The 21,111-nt window shown below is 44.5% G+C and overlaps 2 protein-coding genes across 3 annotated transcripts; both read left to right on the forward strand.

Annotated features, from left to right (window-relative positions):
• Positions 1-753: 753 nt before the first annotated feature.
• Positions 754-1,674, forward strand: LOC134099244 (succinate receptor 1-like). The gene has a single exon (XM_062552035.1). The coding sequence runs from the start codon at positions 754-756 to the stop codon at positions 1,672-1,674; it is 921 nt and encodes a 306-aa protein (XP_062408019.1).
• A 2,269-nt stretch (positions 1,675-3,943) lies between these two features.
• Positions 3,944-18,790, forward strand: LOC134099642 (cysteinyl leukotriene receptor 2-like). Of its 2 annotated transcripts, none has more exons than XM_062552588.1 (2): positions 3,944-4,370; positions 17,307-18,790. In XM_062552588.1, exon 2 carries the CDS (start codon positions 17,315-17,317, stop codon positions 18,509-18,511), a length of 1,197 nt encoding a protein of 398 aa, XP_062408572.1. In that variant the 5' UTR covers positions 3,944-4,370; positions 17,307-17,314; the 3' UTR covers positions 18,512-18,790. The 2 variants fall into 2 exon arrangements, with proteins under 2 accessions (XP_062408572.1, XP_062408573.1); XM_062552589.1 differs by lacking the exon at positions 3,944-4,370 and adding an exon at positions 15,955-16,083.
• Positions 18,791-21,111: the final 2,321 nt, after the last annotated feature.

Below are 21,111 nucleotides of genomic sequence, written 5' to 3' on the forward strand. Positions count from 1 at the left end.
GCAAGCTAGCACTTAGCCAAGTCTTTGTTAGTTAGTCTATGGCAATATCTGAATGTAAATGGTTAATACTATTAAAGTGTTTTCCAGTCTTTACGAAGTAAGCTTACTTATTCGCTGGACCGCATACAAGCTAGATCCACTGTGGTAGGTCATCGGTGGTAGCTTGGTGGTTGCACTGCGGCACTGCGGCCACCTAGTGGGTCAGTTTGCTACTAGATTCTGTTTACAAGCTTGATTTGCAGTGACAAGCTCCGCCAGATTGTTGCCCTGCCTGCACCAATTGCAAAATGTAATTGACGTCTTTAGAAGTTAATGGCTGTCAATGTTTGTACTTATTTTTCAATTGACGTATATACAGTAGATATCATTGGCAGCCAATGAGTTAAGTAAGACAAGGCCAGCATGTAGCATGTGGCCAGTCCCATTTTGGTGATGACTATAGGAAGGGAAAGTAATCTCATTGCCAAAAACTGGTTTGCGTTCCTATCGGAGTTGCTGGGAAAAAATTATATTTCGGGCCACATCGGTCAGTTAGTTGAATGGCTTCCATATGATATGCATTTGGGTCACTTCACGTTCCCTCCCTATTAAGAAAGAAACGGCCCGATTGTGGCTTGTGACCAGTCCCATTTTGATAACTATTAAGTTAGAAACACCCAGCGTGTGGCTTGTGGCCAGTCCCTGTCCAGATACAGATGCTGTTGTTGTTTTTCCTGACAGGCGGCTAACTGTACCGAACTAGACGACGTCCTCATGAGGTACTACCTCTGCCCGATGTACGCCCTGGAGTTTACCTTGGGTTTCCTGGGCAACCTAGTGGTCGTCCTGGGTTACCCGCTGTGCCTGCAGGAGTGGCGGAGTACCAACGTCTACCTGTACAACCTGGCGGTGTCTGACATCATCTGTGTGTGCGCTCTGCCCCGCCTCTCCTACCTGTACGCCAATAACATGGAAGAAACGTCTCCGTTCAACTGTGTGCTCAACCGCTACATCCTCTTCGTCAACATGTACTCCAGCGTCCTCTTCATGGCCCTGGTCAGTCTGGACCGCTACCTGCTGCTCCGTCACCCTGCCCGTGACCACATCCTCCTGACCCCACGTATGGCCGTCTATGCCTCCGTCCTCACCTGGCTCCTCGTCAACCTCGAGATTACCCCACTGCTCTACTACGCCGTGAACAACAACGTCCACACCAATGGTACGGAGTGCAACGACTTTGCCAGCCTCTCGAGCACCTGGGGCTTCCTGGGATACAGCTTGGGCCTGACGGTCTTTGCGTACATCCTGCCCCTGGTGGTCCTCTTCTGGAGCACTGAGAAGATCGCCTCCATGCTGAAGATGCAAGTGGAGGCCTTCCATCAGAGGGAAACCTCATACAGAAGGCCTCTGCGTGTAGTGAGAGCAGCGGCATACATGTTCCTGCTCCTCTACTTGCCCTACCACATCATGAGGAACATACGCATCCTTACACAACTACTGGTGGGCAGCGTATCTGAGTGCACCTTCGTGAAAATCGAGGCGGTGTACATCATAACGAGGCCGATGCCTTACGCGCACAGCGTCATCAACCCCATCTTCTACTTCCTGATGACAGAGTGTTTCCGTGAGCAGCTTCTGGCCACAGGTCATCAGTTGAGGACCAGAATCACTGGCCTCTGCTCTAAAACATCATGAATGGACAAGTTCAAGTTGTTTATTGTCAAGTACTCATAAAAGTAATTATAAGAATCAATTATTTTTTTGTGCTCAATAGAAAGCTCAACTGGAATGAAGTTATTATGACCGCCGCGTTGGGACACAAAACTTGGTAGGAATGTAGCCCCAGTAGACTTTTACGGAAAAATTTAGTTTGTTTCCCAGGGGCCACTCCACCCCCGCACTGGCCTCCCCAAAACCCAAAAAATGCAGTTTTTCCGAAATAACACCGTGGCACCAAGGACGGCAAAATTGTTATGGTCTGTTGGTCTCAAGAGCCCGTTTAACCTACCGTGGAACCACCGCAGTCCAGCCCTGCACACGCCTGGACTCGAAGCCGCGAACCAGCAGCACCTTGGATCTGGAGTCGAGCGCGCTAACAATCCAGCTAAAAGCCCAGGCTACTAGCTTTCATGCCAGCAGTGCTCTTGAGGTGTCAGGGAGTGAGGTTTACTAACGTTTGACAAGCACAGCTAACTAGCTGACATCCGTTACACCCGCATCAACTTAGCTCATAACCAATCATTTGTGATTTGCACCCCCATGGTAAAAAATGCAAATGCAATATTATATTGCTTTAATCGCCCCTATCTTCAGGTTAAACGTTATGAACTGCACCAAATTTCATGTGTATGATTTACCTGAAATTTCCTGGGAGTATGCCCAGTTTTGGGGAATTTCATCCTTGGGGGCTATAAAATAAATACACTTTTATTGTTTATCCATATATTTATACTAAAACTGTTATATTACTATGCTTACATGTTTTATCGTCCCTATTTCTTGCTTGTCACTAGACTTTAACCTTGCACCGTTGCACTGTTGGACTTATTGGCACTACCATCTTGACACACACCTCATACCGGCTCACAAACCAATCCTATGTAACCAGATGTGCGTCTTTATCTTTAGTATATTTTACTGTTTTAGTTACGTTGATTTGTTGATTTGCTTTTTATTATCCTATTTACATTGTAGTGTATGTGTGGTGTCTTAAGCTGCTGAATTTCCCCTTGGGGATTAATAAAGTATCTATCTATCTATCTATCTATCTAATCTGTCTATCTATCTATTGCCTAAATGTTGTGAGAGATGAGACTATTCAACAGAGACCCATTATAATACATTTTGATCAACATGACATAAGCAGTTGATAATGTAGAGAATTGTACATCATTTGCATGGATGTACCAAAGCATTCGCAACTTGTTCAAAGAAATGAGAATCCGCTTTTTTTTTTTTTATGTGCACAAGTGCCATAATGATGTGTAGATTGAACAGGTAGTTAATGAGAATCTCAGATGATCATCAGACCAAGCCTGGCAAAAGTTGTGCTTTTTGGAGCCATTTCTAAATCCGTTTGCCTTTAACATCTCATTAAAATGATCTGTGAATCCGCCAAACAGGAAATGAGAGAATATCTCAGCAACCCTTATATGTTTGGAGTTGGGACCCCATTAAGGGGACACTCAACAATGCTGGTGACCTTTGACCTCTAAGGAGGGTTACAATTAGCAAAAATGCATTTTGGCTTGTAACTGTTTGGACATGTTTGGAATTGAAACGTACTAGTGGTGTCTCTTAATGCTGTTGAGGTTCCTAAGGCCAACAAAAGCTAACTTATGATGTCATCGTAATCAATCTGGCCGCCATGTTGGGTTTTGCCAGAAATGCAAAAACATTGTCACAGGTCACACATTTTATCTGATCCTCGCCAAATTTGGTACAGATCATCCTCTGACGATGCCTTATCATTGCATTCTTTCGTTGCTAAACATGAAACCTGCGGTGACTGCTTATACAGCCATATGACTCATGTAACAGTGTTGAGTTGCTATGGCAACTTCAGCGTATCTACTTGGCCCCATCATTGCTGCTTAAAGCTATATTTAATCTGATGTTTGACTGTTTTTTTTATATTTTTTTTGTAGAATATAAGATTGAACATATTGATCTTGAATTCCACAAAGTTGACTTTGTACTGTAGCAGGTACACTTTTTGCTGCTTGCACCGGGTGAGATTCAGATCACATACACATTTTGTGAAGTAGCAGAATAGAGAAGTGACATTGTAATGTTCTTTGTGTGGAAATCTTGAGTTGCCGGTGGTCATTGCTGAACATTTGAGGCAACTAAGCATAACCAGTCCTACCGCTTCTTGTATGGCGGCTCAGGTTTTCTACTGAAGGGGAAGCTGAGGTGAGATGCCTGGCCCAAGATAAGACTTCCACACTAGAGAGAACGACAGCAAGCACCGCACGCCTGTGAGGAGCACAAGCCAGAGTCCAGCGAGCACTGTGAGTGTGTGTGTGTGTGTGTGTGTGTGTGTGTGTGTGTGTGTGTGGAGAGAGAGAGAGAGAGAGCCGGCTGCTGTGCTGTGCGCTGCGTCTATCGTGCTATCTCTCCGGGCCGCGCGCGCGATGTCAAGCACATACTGTAGCCGAGCGCTGCATTTATCAACCCATCATCTCACCGCCACGCCAAGCACACACTGCGCATGAGTATCAACTCCACAGAGCTCTAATGTTGGTTTTACAAATTTGCAAAGTGGACATTTGCCGTTTGTCTCTGGACGTGTCGTGTCAGCCAGCCACCAAGACAAGCCTCCACGGCGTTGCCAGATGACACCGCATCACACACAGTCTTGTTTACAACAGTCATTTGAATAACTACAGGTATGATATCTAATTATTAAGCTTGGTAGTATAAGGATGGGAGTTTAATGCTGTCAGTTGAGCTCTTGATGTGGATCATGCCGTGGGACGTGTCCTTACTAAAGGTGCACTTTGACTAGGTACTGTAGATGCATACTGCCTGGCCTCTAATTGCTACAGTGCACCAGGTAGTGACTACCATTCATGTGAATACCTCTAATGAGAGACAAAAATGAAGGGAGAGAGAGAGAGAGAGAGAGAGTGAGTGAGAACGAGTGTGAGGAAGTAGAAACTTTATGTGTGTGTGTGTGTGTGTGTGTGTGTGTGTGTGTGTGTGTGTGTGTGTGTGTGTGTGTGTGTGTGTGTGTGTGTGTGTGTGTGTGTGTGTGTGTGTGTGTGTGTTGTGTTGTGTTGTGTTATGTGTGTGTGTGTGTGTGTGTGTGTGTGTGTGTGTGTGTGTGTGTGTGTGTGTGTGTGTGTGTGTGTGTGTGTGTGTGTGTGTTGTGTTGTGTTGTGTGTGTGTGTGTGTGTCTGTGTGTGTGTGTGTGTGTGTGTGTGTGTGTGTGTGTGTGTGTGTGCGTGCACAATTACATATCTGTCACTCTACAGAATGCCAGATTAGAGGTACAGTAGTTTTCACTTAACCAAACAGAGAGTGAGAGAGTGAGTGAGAACGAGTGTGAGGAAGTAGAAACTTTATGTGTGTGTGTGTGTGTGTGTGTGTGTGTGTGTGTGTGTGTGTGTGTGTGTGTGTATGTGTGTCAGTGGTGGACAGTAACGAAGTACATGTAATTCGTTACAATACTTAAGTAGCATATTGAGGTATCTGTACTTTACTTAAGTATTTATATTTGGTGAGACTTTGTACTTTGACTTCACTACATTTTTAAGTGAAAACTCGTACTTTTACTCCGTTACGTTTATGAAAACCCTCTCGTTCCATTTTGGCAAAACGAATCACGTGTCCAAACTGCGTCCTGCACGCACTTCAGTGCGGCCCACCGAGCATGCATTAGTTTAGATCTGGCCCGCCACGCACTTAGGCTATCATTGGCTTTTCGCTATTTTTTTTTCAGCAACGACGTTGTGGTTAACATTCCTGCAAACTAACACTCTTCTTAGAGAACGTGTACATTTACAATGTCAATATCAATGTGAGATGAAAGCCTACTCTTTGAAATCTCTATTGCAGCAAATCTAATGTGCGTGTTTGTACATAACGTTACTCATAACGTAATAGGGAATGTGTGAGCGTGCATGAAAGGGAGAGAGTGCATTGATAACTGATATCTCCGCTTTATAAAGGGCAGCCACTGAGTGGAGCCGGCAAGAGTCTTAAAGTGGCAGTGTACCATTTATAAATGAATCAAACAGCATCATAGTTCTTAACAAATTTATTTTCTACAACAAAATTACTTTGTCATTATTATCATAATTGGGGGGGGGGGGAGCTAAGGACATAAATAAACTAGAATGCATTTCCCGGTGGGAAAGTGCAAAGTGTGCTTGCTCCGACGCGCCGCGAAAGCGCTCCGGCAGGAGACGCGACCGCTCGCCCTCAGGTCAAAACGCTAAAGTTTGGCCAAGACGCAAAGCTGCTTCGAGTTTGGCGGCGTTACCCTCGATTGCCAAATTCTTACACTGACGTGACGGGTTGCCTAGGTTCATCAGTGGTATGTCCCAGAGCACCTCCAATGTAAAAATGTGGATGTCATCCCAAAAATGTAAAGAGATATGAGACAAAATGCATTTTTGCTAATTGCGACGCCCCCTAGTGGCCAAATTACACCAAATTTACTAAGGCTACTTTGGATTGTGTCCAAAATCGTCCCACCAAATATGGTCTTGACACCTCAAAGCGTTTCCGAGATTTTACCTCACTTCCTGTTTGGAGGCTTCGCCATCGAATTTGATTGGCTGCCATGGGCGAATGCTTTGATGTATGGACATGAAATGTACACCTCTAAGGTCTGTAGACCTTGTGTTGAATTATGTATGAGTTGTTCACGTGTAGCCAGCATGAAACACGTAACCAGTGAAAGAAGGAAGGAGCCTAAGGAACTAGGCATGTTTCTAGAACAAATACGAGTAATGTTAGGAGTATTGCGGGAACATCTGCTGTTTACTCACTGTTGAGTAAGTTGCAATGTGTTATAGCCTCAAATTGATGGTAGAATAAATAGGACGACTCACCTGTTCAAATGGTGTAATAGGATCAAATTTGGTGTTGATATGTCAAAGCAACCAGGCTGTTACTGGTTAACGTGTCTGAATATGAAATAGGGATGGCGAAAACTACAAATTTTCTTGACCGACCACCGAGGCTCATTAGCCGGTTGAAACCGGTTAACCGGTTCGTTTAAAATAAATTATGCTATTTGAAATAACAGCCACGCAATTTCCCAACTCTCATCTCTCTGTCCCCCGCTCATAGGCTACACACAGCCCCGGCGCCGCCCTTTCACTCACGTCACTTTTTTAAATCCCCTACAGCGCCAGTTTAGTTTGAGGAAGTGCTAACAATAATAACGAAAGATGATCATTACCTTATCTGTTACCATTGATGACCCTTCCTGAAATGTAGATGTAATGTCTTTCCAAATCTAAGCCCATCTTATGCGGAAAGTTGCCTAGACTGCAACACGATAAAACCAATGGATAAAACAGCGCACTTCCAGATTGCAAAAGACGCACCGGCCACCGCTGTGACCTCGTGCCAAATGTTTTTATTGGTTTATTACGTAGCCTAGCCTACAAGCAGGCGAGTTATGAAAAATTGAGTGTGAGGGATAATTTGTTAACTTCACGAAAAAAAGATCTTCTTGGAATGAGATGGCTAGCTGTAGTAACGTTTAGTCCACTGTCTTTAGGCTAATTTAAAGATGCCTCTCTTTTTTTTTTGTTAACCGACTAGCGACAACTTTGGTCGGTTAACGTGGATACGGTCAACCATCGGTCAAACAGTCACCGGTTAACATCCCTAATATGAAATCGATTTTGGATTGGTTGCATGTGATAAAAGCTATGCCATTTCCTGTCCATATTCAGATTCAGAAATACTGTACACCGGCAACAAGGCACACACACACACACACACACACACACAGACACACACACACACACACACACACACACATATACATATATATATATGTATATACTGTATGAGCAATTCCATGCAAAACTGTCAAGTCCATAACCCCACACAGCATCAAACTATGATGTGGATGATGATTTCTTAAAAGTTTACCATTTCGCTCTTCTTGTTTGTACAACATATTCAATGACATTGTTAACTTAATCATTTGCATTATATAAATGTAACCTATTTTTCCACCCTTATGTCTCAACATATAGGCTACTATACACATAGTCACATTCATAAACATAAACAGGATCCTAGGTTCTCAATTTGCTGGACTCACTGTCTACCATAAAGTTAAAGAATAGTAATAACAGAAGAAAAGGTAAGAAGATGTTGATAGCGTGATTAACTGTGTGGTGCCTCCACTGAAGAATGTCTTTACCACTGCCCTGGTGGAAATATGCAAATCCTCAGAAATGTCAAGTGACTACTGTTACTTCTAACTGCTTTAATATAGCTTATCCTAAATGAAATACTATGCAATGCAAGCATCACAAAATATTTATTTTATCCTTTGTTTTTAACTCTTAGAATTCAGTTCAGTAGGCTATGACATAATAAAATGAAAGTACAAAAACAGTTTTTAAAACCCCTTTTTAAAAGTTCAACCTATCACTTTCAATGAAATCTCAATTAAGGATTACGTAGTTACATTGCATGTAAATGCAATGTACTGTTATCCCTGTTCTTCTTATTATCGTTATAATTATTATTCTGCTTCCGACCAAAATCAACTATCAAAGGCTCTAAAACCACTGAACCGTTTGACGTCATTCAAGCACTCCTACACAGGACTTGTAACGGAGATTTGTTCTATGTATTTTTCAAATGTGTGAACTTTATACTTTTTGAGATATTTATGATAAAAGAAATTAAAATTCCCATAGAGTTTACATTGAGACCCTTTGGCGGCAAAGATTAATTGTTACGTCAGTGCGCAGCTGTCAGTAATCAAGGATCTCTGATCCAAAGCCATGCCACCGCCGATGCGCTGAACCAGGCTACGTGAATGTTACGTTACGTCTACTCATTAAGCTGTAACAGCTGCAGCTGCTGTAAACCAGGACGTTATCGTCTTGTCTCTTAGGCTACTCCTTACTTGATTTGTTTATATCGTTACAGTAGCCTAACCGGTTTGCTCTCGGTAACGTTATCAACAGCTAAAGACAATCTAACCTAACGTCAACGTAAACACTGTATTTAGTTAACGACAACCAAACTTGCTCCAGGCTAACGTTTAACGTCGGGGTAGGCTGCAAGGCGAACAGGGCTTACACAAGGGCTTTTAGCCATCTCTACAGAGCAGCGTTTTAAGTGAAGTCCAACCTGATAGACAGGCCTACTAGTTGATTTAAGTTCAAGCCTTCTCACAGTCGCTTATTCCTATTAGGACAATCACACTCACACACCTGGAAACGGTTTCGAAGAACATACTAGCTCATCCTGTAATATGTGTAGTCTACATAAATTATCCTAGTAAGCTAACGTTACATTTGCTAGATATCCTACCTGTTGCTGCATCATCGTTGATTGGCGTTGTTTGAGATTGTATTCCGTACAGTATTCCAATGGTGTCAGCCTAGGCCTACTTTTAACCTGCATTAGTGTAGATATGAAGGCTATGTAAGCTATCCTACCAGTCGTTTCACTGTAGGCTACTTAGTCAGCTCTTGCAACTTGAAGTTGGCAACTTCATTTCAGTCTTTTAAATTCTAATAAATGAAGAGTTATTTTCCAAAATAGCCTATATCCACAATTTTGATGCATTTTCATAAATCACTTTTTAAATGTGACTTTCCAACTTGGAATTGTAATTGTTATTTATCTATTCTTCAGTTTAGCCTAGTTGTCTTTTTAACTATAGGCCTAATATGTTTTACACAGCTAGCAACCTTTTTGCATTTACATGCAATGGTAATTCCTTCCATGGAATTACATTTTCTAGTTTTAGATAGTAACTGTGTGGTAATAATTCACCTATACCACCCATAGCCTAAATTAATTAAATGTTTACTATGAACAATAGTTAAATGAAACACACAGTAATACTTTCTATAACACTTTGTGTTGGATGTAATTCATTGAACCTAGAATTGTTAACTGCTATACAATAAGTGGGCCAAACTTCACAGTTTAAGTCTCCACACATAAGCTTGCCTACTGAGTCTAAAAACATAGCTCCCACTTTCCTTAGCTGGAGGGGAATTCTGAGATTTCTCCCTAAAGCAGAAACTATTATTTTTACCTAATTATTATTACTATTATTATTGGGAAGGTTATAGGTTTGCACTGATTCAGGTAGGGTAGTGGCACTATACTGGATGGTATATCGGTTAGAATATAGGACGGAGAAGAGATGGGGTTTAACTTTGTATTGTTCCAGCAGAGACATTCAGGATTCCATACATACAGAGAAATATAGGTAGATGGCTATTTATAGATAATATATCTGCAGCATACAGATATGCATTGAATACTAAGCTCATTAAACTGAATTGTAAGCCAGGACACACATACAGCAATGGCAACGCTAACCCCTTCAAGAAAGAAAAGAAACCTTTTTGTTCGTGACTACAGTTATTATGTGGTCAATAACGCCATCTAGCGGCGTAAACGGTACTGTGTAATAGCGTTAACTCGCACAGCACAGGTACAAACTTCCTCCAGTCGGAGATTGTTAATGAGGGCTATCTTTTACTGTCTATGGGGCTAAAGGACTGTATGGATTGATTGATTGTGTTGCTTGGATGGCGTCAGTTAGAACCAAAGATCATACAGCGCTAGAATCTTTGGTTAGAATACTGGTTGTGAAGCAGTAGTTTGTTTCTCCTTAGTTTCTTTATTGAGTTTTCTTCCACCATACAACAGCATGAATAAACTTATAATGTATAGTGGTCTGTAAAGAACCAAATAAACTGTCATTAATATGGTCACTAAATAAACTGTATCGCTATCTCTCATTCTATAAGCTCAACTTCTCACACAAGTAACACAGGCTTCCTTCATTTCAAACCCTTAATGCTAATGCTCCGTTTAGCATGCTAAGTCCTTGCATATCAACGTGAAAGATACATCCCACTCCCAATACACATGACCGAAGGTTACGGCAAAGATCGTATAGTTACTAAGATGAATCATAAAGGGGTTTTTCAATGGAACAAAATAGCAGCACTTCCTGCCTCCTAAAGGGGCGTGTTCAGTGACGAAATAATCGGTTTAGAAAGGTGTAGAATTATTTCTCCCATATAAATACCTCCGTTTGCCTCCTAAATGGGAGTGGCAGTTGCGTCACAATGAAACCAGAATTTACCCTCATATGAATCGTCTCGCTTTATAAACCGTCTCTGGTTACGGTCACTTACTTTTGTTGTCATACACGCACACAACTTCAACTTAAGGTAATTGGCAGTAAACTCACTCAAAACTAACGTCATGAACTTCACCAACACTGTGGTGTACTACTAGATAACGTCTCTAATGAACTAGCATGAGGCTGCACGAGAGGGCGTCACTAGGCAACAACACCTCAACAGAAGAAGAGTACAGAGATGCAAGACTAGTCTACGTCCTTACAGTAGAAACGCTAAACAGTAGATTCTTAAGCTAAACACATGAAGTATTATAATTTCAGAGAACACTTACAGTATATTACTTCATGGAAATCATGTCAAGAGCAAGTTTAAGTGTATTAGCAAACCTCTTGCATACCAGTGTGAATTAACGATGTATGTATCAAACTTACTTTTTGTCAATGATCGCATCTCTGAATGTAAAGGGCTGGATTACTCAGGATAACTGCAGGAATTGTCTAAGGGTAAATTAATTATCTATGTTTTTTGTGCACAGCCGTCTGCTCATCATCACAACAGAAAACGAAACTTAAAATCCTCAGACAGGGCGACCGCTCTACTTCCGGTATTTCGCCGAATTTTGGAGTGAAGTTTACCCAGAATGCTCAGGTCAATACAAATCATCCAAAACACACCGTCAGTATGAAACATCGTGTGATTGTCGAGTATATATACCAAATGAACACAAGCAATGCCTAACAGCGCGTAAGTCCGTACTTGCCCCTCGGGGCCATGGCATTGCTTAGATATACCAGTCTCAGGATGAGACACCCCGATGCGGACCATCCTAGAATCACACCCACATTGTACCGTTGCGGACAATCCATGTCATCCAATGACCAATTGAACAGTGGAAGTCAACTACCATTCCATAATGAAGGTATGAAAATACATGGAATGACTCCATAGTGCTGTGAGAATTACACCAATATGTTTTACAAGAATGGCCTCGATTTGATTTTTTTTTAAAATATCAACATTGTATCTTAAATCACTCTGAAATGTCATTTCTGCATGACCTAAGCAATTTAAGATGAGCTATTCTGCTTAATAGTATACATTCGCCAACACACACGTTTTTGCTAATTATAGAGCCATCGACAGACCGAATAACACCAAATTTATTGAGGGTGCTTTGGATGGGGTCTCAAGTCATCCCACCAAATATGGCTTTCATACGTCACAGCATTTCCAAGATAGGCACACTTCCTGTTTGGCGGCTTCGCTCGCTGAATTTAATTGGTTGTCACAGGCGAACGCTTGGACGTATGAAGGCGAAATCAAGGCGGTTGATCCGCCTTGGTCTGTAGATCACGCGTGCCAAGTTTCATGATGATCGGATGAACTATGTGGCCAGAGTCGCTTTACTTTGACTTTGGACAAAATTCAAAATGGTGGAAAATCCATCATGGCGGAAAATGAGGTCACATAGTGCGTTGGAATCGGCCAAGTCAGAGGATTCCAACGGTACAAGTTTTATCAAAATCGGCCATACGGATCAAACGTTACGGGCATTAACGTGTTTTCCAACTTTGACCAGTTGGTGGCGCTAGGGCGTGAGAGTGGCAAGCATGAAATCTGGTGGTGTCAATCAGGGTAGTCTCCTCTATCAGTGTACCAAATTTCATGACTTTATGTCTTACGGTTTGGGCTACAGGTGGACAAATGTGTGGGCATCAGCGCTCAAAAATCACTTTTCCATTCATTCCTATGGGAAAAAATCGACCGGAAAAACTGGAATAACGGGAGAACGACAAGGCGTATCAAAAAGCTGTATACAAGCCACCATCCTCGCATCAGGACCGACGCGTGAGAGGTGGAGCGGCGTCTCTAGCTCTAAATCCCTAGGACAAGATAGGGAGACAAAAGTTTGACTTAAGATAAATAATAAGTAGTAGTATATGAAACGCACGGAGAACAATAGTGTGCTTTTGCAAGCACACTAATAAATGTTCTTAATAAATGCTAGGGGGAAGGAAGTATTTGACCCCCTATGTAACCCTATGGGAACACAGGGGCAGGTAGATTTTTATTTTTAAAGGACAGCTATTTCATGGATCCAGGATAAATGCATCCTGATAAAGTTCCCTTGGCCGTTGGAATTAAAATAGCCCCACGTCATCATACCCTTCACCACAGCTAGAGATTGGCATGGTGCTTTTTCCAGTATAGGCCTATTAGCCTGTTTGATTTGCATTGAGCTCAATTAGAATCAAACAGGCTAATAGGCCTACTGGAAAAAGCACCATGGCAATCTGTTTGTTTGCAGTTTGATTTTTACTCATTTTTGTAATTAAGGCATTAAGATCAATTGTCAGATGATGATTTTATATTTCTCTTTTTAGGCAACTTTAGCATGGTATCAAATACATGTTCTCCCCACTGTAGATAGCTTCTAAGCAAACAGACAAATGTAAGAAACTATTTGAAGAGTGGCATTAGTATTTCACCTTATATAAGCTGATTTAGCAGGAGCTTTGATGTGAAAAGGATAAATTATAATTATAATTAAGCCATTAGAACCATAATTCATTGAAGTACTTTTACTTGTAATACTTAAGTACATGTGAAGGCAAATACTTTTATACTTCTACTTAAGTGAAAATTTAAAGTGGGTACTTTAACTTTTACTCAAGTCATATTTGACACAAGGTATCTATACTTTCACTTAAGTACATAATCAATGTACTTCGTCCACCACTGATGTGTGTGTGTGTGTGTGTGTGTGTGTGCGCGCGCGCGCAATTACATATCTGTCACTCTACAGAATGCCAGATTAGAGGTACAGTAGTTTTCACTTAACCAAACACTCATATTTACCAGGGAAGTTGTGTAAACGGCAGCAGTTGCTGTGGATCAATGCTCTGCTTTGTTCGAACGAACCTCTTCAGAAAAATTGGGAGATTGATTGTAGCTCTCAAAACAGTGCAGTGTGATGGCTGTGTTCAGCATTCTCAAGGAGAGGATTTTTTTGTTGACGGTGCACTCTCTAGGCCTGACTCACCCACGCCAAGCAGTTGATGATGCCAAACCTGTAATCATTAGGCATGATGAGGAGGGAGCAGAGGTATAGAGAGAGCGAAGAGAGAGGAAAAAATAAACTGAGAGAGAAAAAGGAAGGAAAGAAAGAGAGAGGAAGAAAGAGAGCAAAGATAAGAGAGGGAGTGCACATGCGTGTGCACGAGAGAGAGAGAGAGAGAGAGAGAGAGCTGATAATATATGTATCTCAGCCAGCATGTCTGTCTCACCCTCCTCCTAGTGGCGGAGAGAGGAACTGCACCCTGTGGAGGGTTGCTGTTGAGCACAAAGGCCGTCTCTCTCCCTCCCTCTCTCTCTCTTTCTTTCTCCCTCTCGCTTTCTCTCTCCCCCTCTCTCCATCCCTCCCACCCTCTCTCTCTCTTTCTTTCTCTATCTCGCTTTCTCTCTCCCCCCCTCTCTCCATCTCTCCCTCCCTCTCTCTCTCTTTCTTTCTCTATCTCTCTCCCTCCCTCTCTCTCTTTCTCTCGTCCCCCTCTCTCTCTCTCTCTCTCTCTCCCTCTCTCTCTCTCTCTCTCTCTCTCTCTCTCTCTCTCTCAGGCAGAGTTGCCAAGTCACGCTTTTGGCCAGAGACTCTGTGTCGCTTCCTCGCGGTGCCTCTCCGGATCCACCGACTCTCCACTCAGAGTAGCCCATGCTGACAACAGGATTGCTTTCACAGAGGGGGGTGGAGGGTGTGTGTGTGTGTGTGTGTGTGTGTGTGTGTGTGTGTGTGTGTGTCTGTGTGTGTCTGTGTGTGTGTGTGTGTGTGCGTGCGTGCGTGCGTGCGTGCGTGCGTGTGTGTGAGTGTGTGTCGTTGTGTTTGTCTTTGTGTGTGTGTGTGTGTGTGTGTGTGTGTGTGTGTGTGTGTGTGTTTGTGTGTGTGTGTGTGTGTGTGTGTGTGTGTGTGTGTGTGTGTGTGTGTGTGTGTGTGTTGGGGGTTCTGTCTCAAACATGGATAAAAAGATTGGTTGGGTCAAATTTGAATCACACACACACACAAACAAATGCAACTTGTAATATTGCTCCACATGCTTGCTCTGCATCACACATCATGTGTACAGCAGGGTGCAGCAGCTCCCATAATCCAGTTATCTGAATGGGAGTCTGTGGATAACTGCTGCTGTCATCACCATAGATTGTGGGTTGAGTTTACGGGCTCTCAGTACATACTGGAGGTTGATTGTGAACTAAAAGTGTCAGAAGATGTCGCAATCGCTCTCTCTCTCTCTCTCTCTCTCTCTCTGTCTCTCTCTCTCGTCGTGGCTTCCCTTTATCTAAAATAAACAAACTCGTGCATTTCTCAACACACCTCTGCACTCTGCGCAGTCATGAACACCACTGCACTCTGCTCCCAAACATCCGCATGGGCTGGCTTCGCTCCCTCTCTCCTTCTCTCTCTCTCTCTCTCTCTCTCTCTCTCTCTCTCTCTCTCTCTCTCTCTCTCTCTTCTCTCTCTCTCTCTCTCTCTCTCTCTCTCTCTCCTTCTCTCTGGCCTGTGAACTTTCCATGCCTGCAACATCCATCCATATTTATTGTGCATTTGGTCGCCATCAAAAATGCAAAATGAAGCACTCTGTCCTGTTGCAAATCTGAACCACGCTGAGATGCGTCAGAGGAGGCGTGACTGGGGGAGATGCGTCAGAGGCCAAGAGAACTTTTATGTGCTCGAGTACTTAGTATTTCAGTGCAGCATTAGGGTCATGCTGTGAACCTCCAAATCATAAAAATAAAATAGTCACACATAACTGCCTGTCATAAAAGTGCTCCATTTTATTTCAGAATTGAAATACCTTGTTCAAGCAGTGAGAACAATGTGCTTAGAGAGAGAGAGAGAGAGAGAGAGAGAGAGAGAAAGAAAGAGAGAAACAAACAAAGACCAGAACAGCTGTTGTGAGTTACAATAATTAAAGAATGATCATTCAACAATAGTCTTTCTCCAGACTGACTGTCCCTCGTGGCAGGTTCACTCTCCTCTTTTGGACACAGTTGTAGTCACTGTTTGTTTGTTAGGGAGAGAAATCAGATGGTGTCCGTGTGTGTTAATGTTCCCAGAGGCACTGTATCTCCTTCTTCTTGCGTTGTGTGCAAGCCGGCTGGAACAGGAGTGTTTGTTTGGCCGAGAGGAATGACATCCAACTGCTGACCTACAGCCACTAATGTGTTCTGCTGGCCAAGCTTCAGTAAGACAAATGAGGCCATCGCACGGTATCTGACTAGTCAGGTAATTCACCCAGGCATTTACTTCAGCCCTAATCCAAACATAACCCTTAACCCTGATGTAAACCCTAACCCTAACCTAAACCCTAATCCAAATATAACTCTTAACCCTGACATACTGTCCCTACCCCTAACGCAAACCCTAATCTAAACATAATCCCTACCCCTAACGCAAACCCTAATCTAAACATAATCCCTACCCCTAACGTAAACCCTAATCTAAACATAATCCCTACCCCTAATGTAAACCCTAATCTAAACATAACACCTACCCCTAATGTAAACCCTAATGTAAACATATCCCATGCCCCTAACATACTCCCTTGCCCAGGGTGCAAAGTGTAGGAGATGTGTGTGCAATAGATGAGAGGAGAAGATTAGGGTTTGTTGAGATGGTACATGAGTGTAGATACTATAGTATAGTATTTGTGGAATGTTTCAAATGGCTGTCCAATTCAAAGTAGTGGTGGTCAATGATTTACTGTACTGTATATAGTGGCTATTGTGTACATAACACAATGACTACATGACTAATTTTGCATCAAAATACTAAATATCATGTAGATTGTGTTGTATTTACTATTCAGGTCATGGATTATTTCCTTATATTTCAATACACAATTCAACGCCACACCCCACACACACATTCACACACACAGATAAACTAAAACACAAAACACATCCACACACACAAGCACACAGCTTGCTGTCACCATCACTGACTTTCCACTAATGTGACAAATCCACAATCTTTCAAACCATCGCTGACTTTTCCGTAAGAAATCAATCTGTAATCTCACACACCATCGCTGAACTTCCCCTCACTTCCAGCAATAACAAAAAACCTTGAATCCACAATGGTTCATTGTCTTGTGCAGCTATACTAGGCTTAAAGAATGACAGATTGTGTTGATGTTTTATGATATATGTTATGTGTGATGTGTGGTGCATGATGTGTGATATGTTATATGTGCTGTATGAGACTGTGATGTGAATATCAAATGCTGCTGTGTTTTTATGGAATGTATTGTCGTGTGAAAAAGAATATTCTTTATAGGACAATAAAGACTCTATCTATCTATTTGCTGTATGAGACTGTGATGTGAACATCAAATGCTGCTGTGTTTTTATGGAATGTATTGTCGTGTGAAAAAGAATATTCTTTATAGGACAATAAAGACTCTATCTATCTATTCTATTTTTATAATTGTTTGGTTTCTTTTCCAGAAGGTTCCATGGCGATGGAATTGGTCAACTCCACCGCTCCGTCTCCAGTCCCCGCCCAACTTTGCAACATCTCGTCCGAGTACAAGCACACCACCTACGCCGTGGTGTACAGCGTCGTCCTGGTCCTCGGCCTGCTGGGGAACGGCAGCGCCCTCTACGTCTTCTGCAAGCTCTCCGTCAAGAACCGCCTGTCCACCATCATCCTGATCAACCTGGCCATCTCCGACCTCATCTTCATCCTCGCTCTGCCGCTGCGCGTCGGCTACTACATGCGGGAGTCGCTGGCCCAGTCCGGCGGCGGCGGCGTGGGCGGCTGGCGTCCGCATCACGAGCGCAACGTGGACGTGTTGGATCTGGCGTGCCGCGCGTCCACCTACCTGTTCTACATCAGCATGTACTGCAGCATCTACTTCCTGATGGCGCTGAGCGTGTGCCGCTACCTGGTGCTGTCGGGCCGCCTGCGCCACCAGAACCGCGTCTACTGCCGCCGCGTGCGCCTGCTGTGCGCGGGCATCTGGGCGCTGGTGGTGGGCATCAACGTGGCGTACGTGGCGGCGGCGGACGGGTTCACGGTGGAGGCGAGCGGCTGCCTGGAGCCGCGCAGCGCGGGCACCTGGGACTTCCTGTACCGCGCCAACATCATGGCCGTGGCGCTGGGCTTCTCGCTCCCCCTGGTGGCCGTGCTGCTGTGCTACGCGCTGATGATCCGCCACATCCTGGCGGCCAGCGCTGGGCGGCGCGCCCGCGACGTGGCGCTCGTCTGCCTGGTGCTGACGGTCTTCTGCGTCTGCTTCCTGCCCTACCACGTCCAGCGCACGCTCCACCTGGCCTACGCCCGGGACGCGGGCACGGCGTGCCAGACGCGGGCGCACCTGGAGCGCAGCGTGGTGGCCACCCTGTGCCTGGCGGTCGCCAACAGCGTGCTGGACCCGCTCATCTTCCTGTTCGTGGGCAACGGCTTCCTGCAGGCCGTGCGCAAGATGCTGGCGGCCGTGGTGACCGGGGGCCGTGGCGCCGTGCGCTGGGGCTGGCCGTGGGGGAAGGGCGGCGACGACGACGGCGGCGACGGATTCAGCTCGTCCGGAGGGGGCACCACGTCGTTCCCCACGCCTCCCTCCCCCCCCGTCCAGCAGCCGCTGGTGCTCGTCCAGCCCCCGAGCCCGAAGCAGGACCGGGGAGACGGCGGCGACAGCACTGACCTGTAGTGACCCCCGGACTAAATAAAGACATCAGCGAACACACCGTCCACCTCACGGCTTAAGGCCGGCACCCACCGGACACGGCCTCCAGCGGTCTGGGCTCGACACGCAGGATTTTAGAATCGTTTTCTATCCCTGTGCGGCTGCTGCGCAGCAGACGTTTCTAGTGGGCTTTGCTCCGTTGAAAACGATGGAGTTCTCATTTGTTTATCCGGTGGGCGCCGGCCTTTACACTCAACTCCGTTAGACAGGCAGCTTATGACAAGGAGTAGACACTTTCTAGAAGTCTCTTCAGGGGTTCTAGACGTTTCTTCAGGGGTTCAAGTCTCTTCAGGGGTTCTAGACGTTTCTTCAGGGGTGCTAGACGTTTCTTCAGGGGTTCTAGACGTTTCTTCAGGGGTTCAAGTCTCTTCAGGGGTTCAAGTCTCTTCAGGGGTTCTAGACGTTTCTTCAGGGGTTCTAGACGTTTCTTCAGGGGTTCAAGTCTCTTCAGGGGTTCAAGTCTCTTCAGGGGTTCTAGACGTTTCTTCAGGGGTGCTAGACGTTTCTTCAGGGGTTCAAGTCTCTTCAGGGGTTCAAGTCTCTTCAGGGGTTCTAGACGTTTCTTCAGGGGTTCAAGTCTCTTCAGGGGTTCAAGTCTCTTCGGGGGTTCTAAACGTTTCTTCAGGGGTTCAAGTCTCTTCAGGGGTTCAAGTCTCTTCGGGGGTTCTAAACGTTTCTTCAGGGGTTCAAGTCTCTTCAGGGGCTCAAGTCTCTTCGGGGGTTCTAAACGTTTCTTCAGGGGTTCAAGTCTCTTCAGGGGTTCAAGTCTCTTCGGGGGTTCTAAACGTTTCTTCAGGGTGGCCCCAGAGCATTTGAACTTTTTTTGCATTTGTTTAGACAAGGGAGATATGACGCCAACAAACCAATGAGATCAGATTGGATTAAAAAAAAAACTTACTAAGTCTAATATGTTTCGTTTTCCGAGAATTGATAAGATGTTATGAAGATAAGAGTTTATAAAGGAAAGGTGTCAGCAGCTGCTTTTGAGGATGCTGCAGCTCGCAGAAAAACAGACCGTTTCCAGTCAGACACACACACACACACACACACACACACAGACATTCCAGTCAGACAATGAGGGATGCTGGTTTGGCGTCTTTGTTTTTCAAATTCAACTGGATTTTTTTAAAAAAGAAAAAGAATTTACATCATTTTGCTATAAAAGAGAACACCTTCAAAGAACTACTATGCATGTAATAGAACAAGACTTGCTGTTATGTTGTGGCGTAATTCCCCCCTCAGCCATCACACCTTAAAAGGCCTGTGTGAGATACACTGTTTGTACTTCCTGTAGGTTAGTCTTCGTTTGTGTTGTAGTTTGGGGCCCACAAAGCCCCTCAGCCCCCCCACACCCCCAACTCCCACCCCCCTTCCTCCTCAGGGCAGCAGGAGGCACACAGCTCGGACTGACCACCCAGGCTTAATCCTGGTTGTGCGTGTACGTGTGTGTGTGTGTGTGTGTGTGTGTGTGTGTGTCTCTGTGTGTTTGTGTGTTTGTGTGTGTGTGTGTGTGTGTGTGTGTGTGTGTGTGTGTGTGTGTGTCTGTGCTGGCTGCTGTTTCTACGTGACTAAACAATAAATCATAGATTAAACTGTTTTTTCTTTGTTTTGTGCAAAGTTATCAGTAACTCTCAGCACAAAGACACACACACACACACACACACACACACACACACACACACACACACACACACACACACACACACACACACACTCAGACACACAGAGACACACTCACACACACACACACACACACACACACACACACACACACACACGTACACGCACAACCACATGCTTTGCCCCATTTTGGGTAAACACACCCATCCCACGTTGAGGCCTTGTGGAGAAACAGTTCTGTTCCAATGTAAAAAGCACTTGTTTGTGAAATAAAAATGAGCTCTTTTGGATCCCACCCTTGATGACGTTCTTGTGTCTTGCCAACATCAACACGGTTCAGTATTATCACATCACAGTCAGAGGCTGCGCGAGGAGAGGGAGTTATTCAAGGCCAGTCCGCAAGTTCACAGCTCTCTCTCTCACACACACACACACACACACACACACACACGGAGGGAGAACGGATCAATTTCTCACAGCTCCGTGTCGGACTTCAAATGGGACCGGTGCTGAGGAATTCCTAGAAGTTCAGGGAGGCTTGGTGTTCGGAGAAGCGTAGCGCTCTCCCCTGTTGCAGCTGTCTGGGTGAAATAAGCCTGCTTTAATCCCACTCACGCTGCGCCCGTTACCACCGGCCTGGCGCTCTGGAGCGGAGATATGTTAATAACCATGTCACATTGTCTCATGGCGCTCTGGAGCGGAGATATGTTAATAACAATGTCACACTGTCTCATGGGACTAGGTCCTATCTCACGGGAAGAACCATGAGGACCCACATTGTAGGGTGACCAGACGTCCCCGCTTTCAGGGGACAGTCCCCGTTTTTGGTTACCTGTCCAATCTTACCAATCTGTCCAATCTTACCAATCTGTCCAATCTTACCAATCTGTCCAACTATCCAATCTTAACCCTCATGTTGTCCTTGGGGTCAATTTGACCCCAAG

This window comes from Sardina pilchardus, chromosome 13, assembly GCF_963854185.1.
Source record: "Sardina pilchardus chromosome 13, fSarPil1.1, whole genome shotgun sequence".
Lineage (NCBI taxonomy): Eukaryota > Metazoa > Chordata > Actinopteri > Clupeiformes > Clupeidae > Sardina > Sardina pilchardus.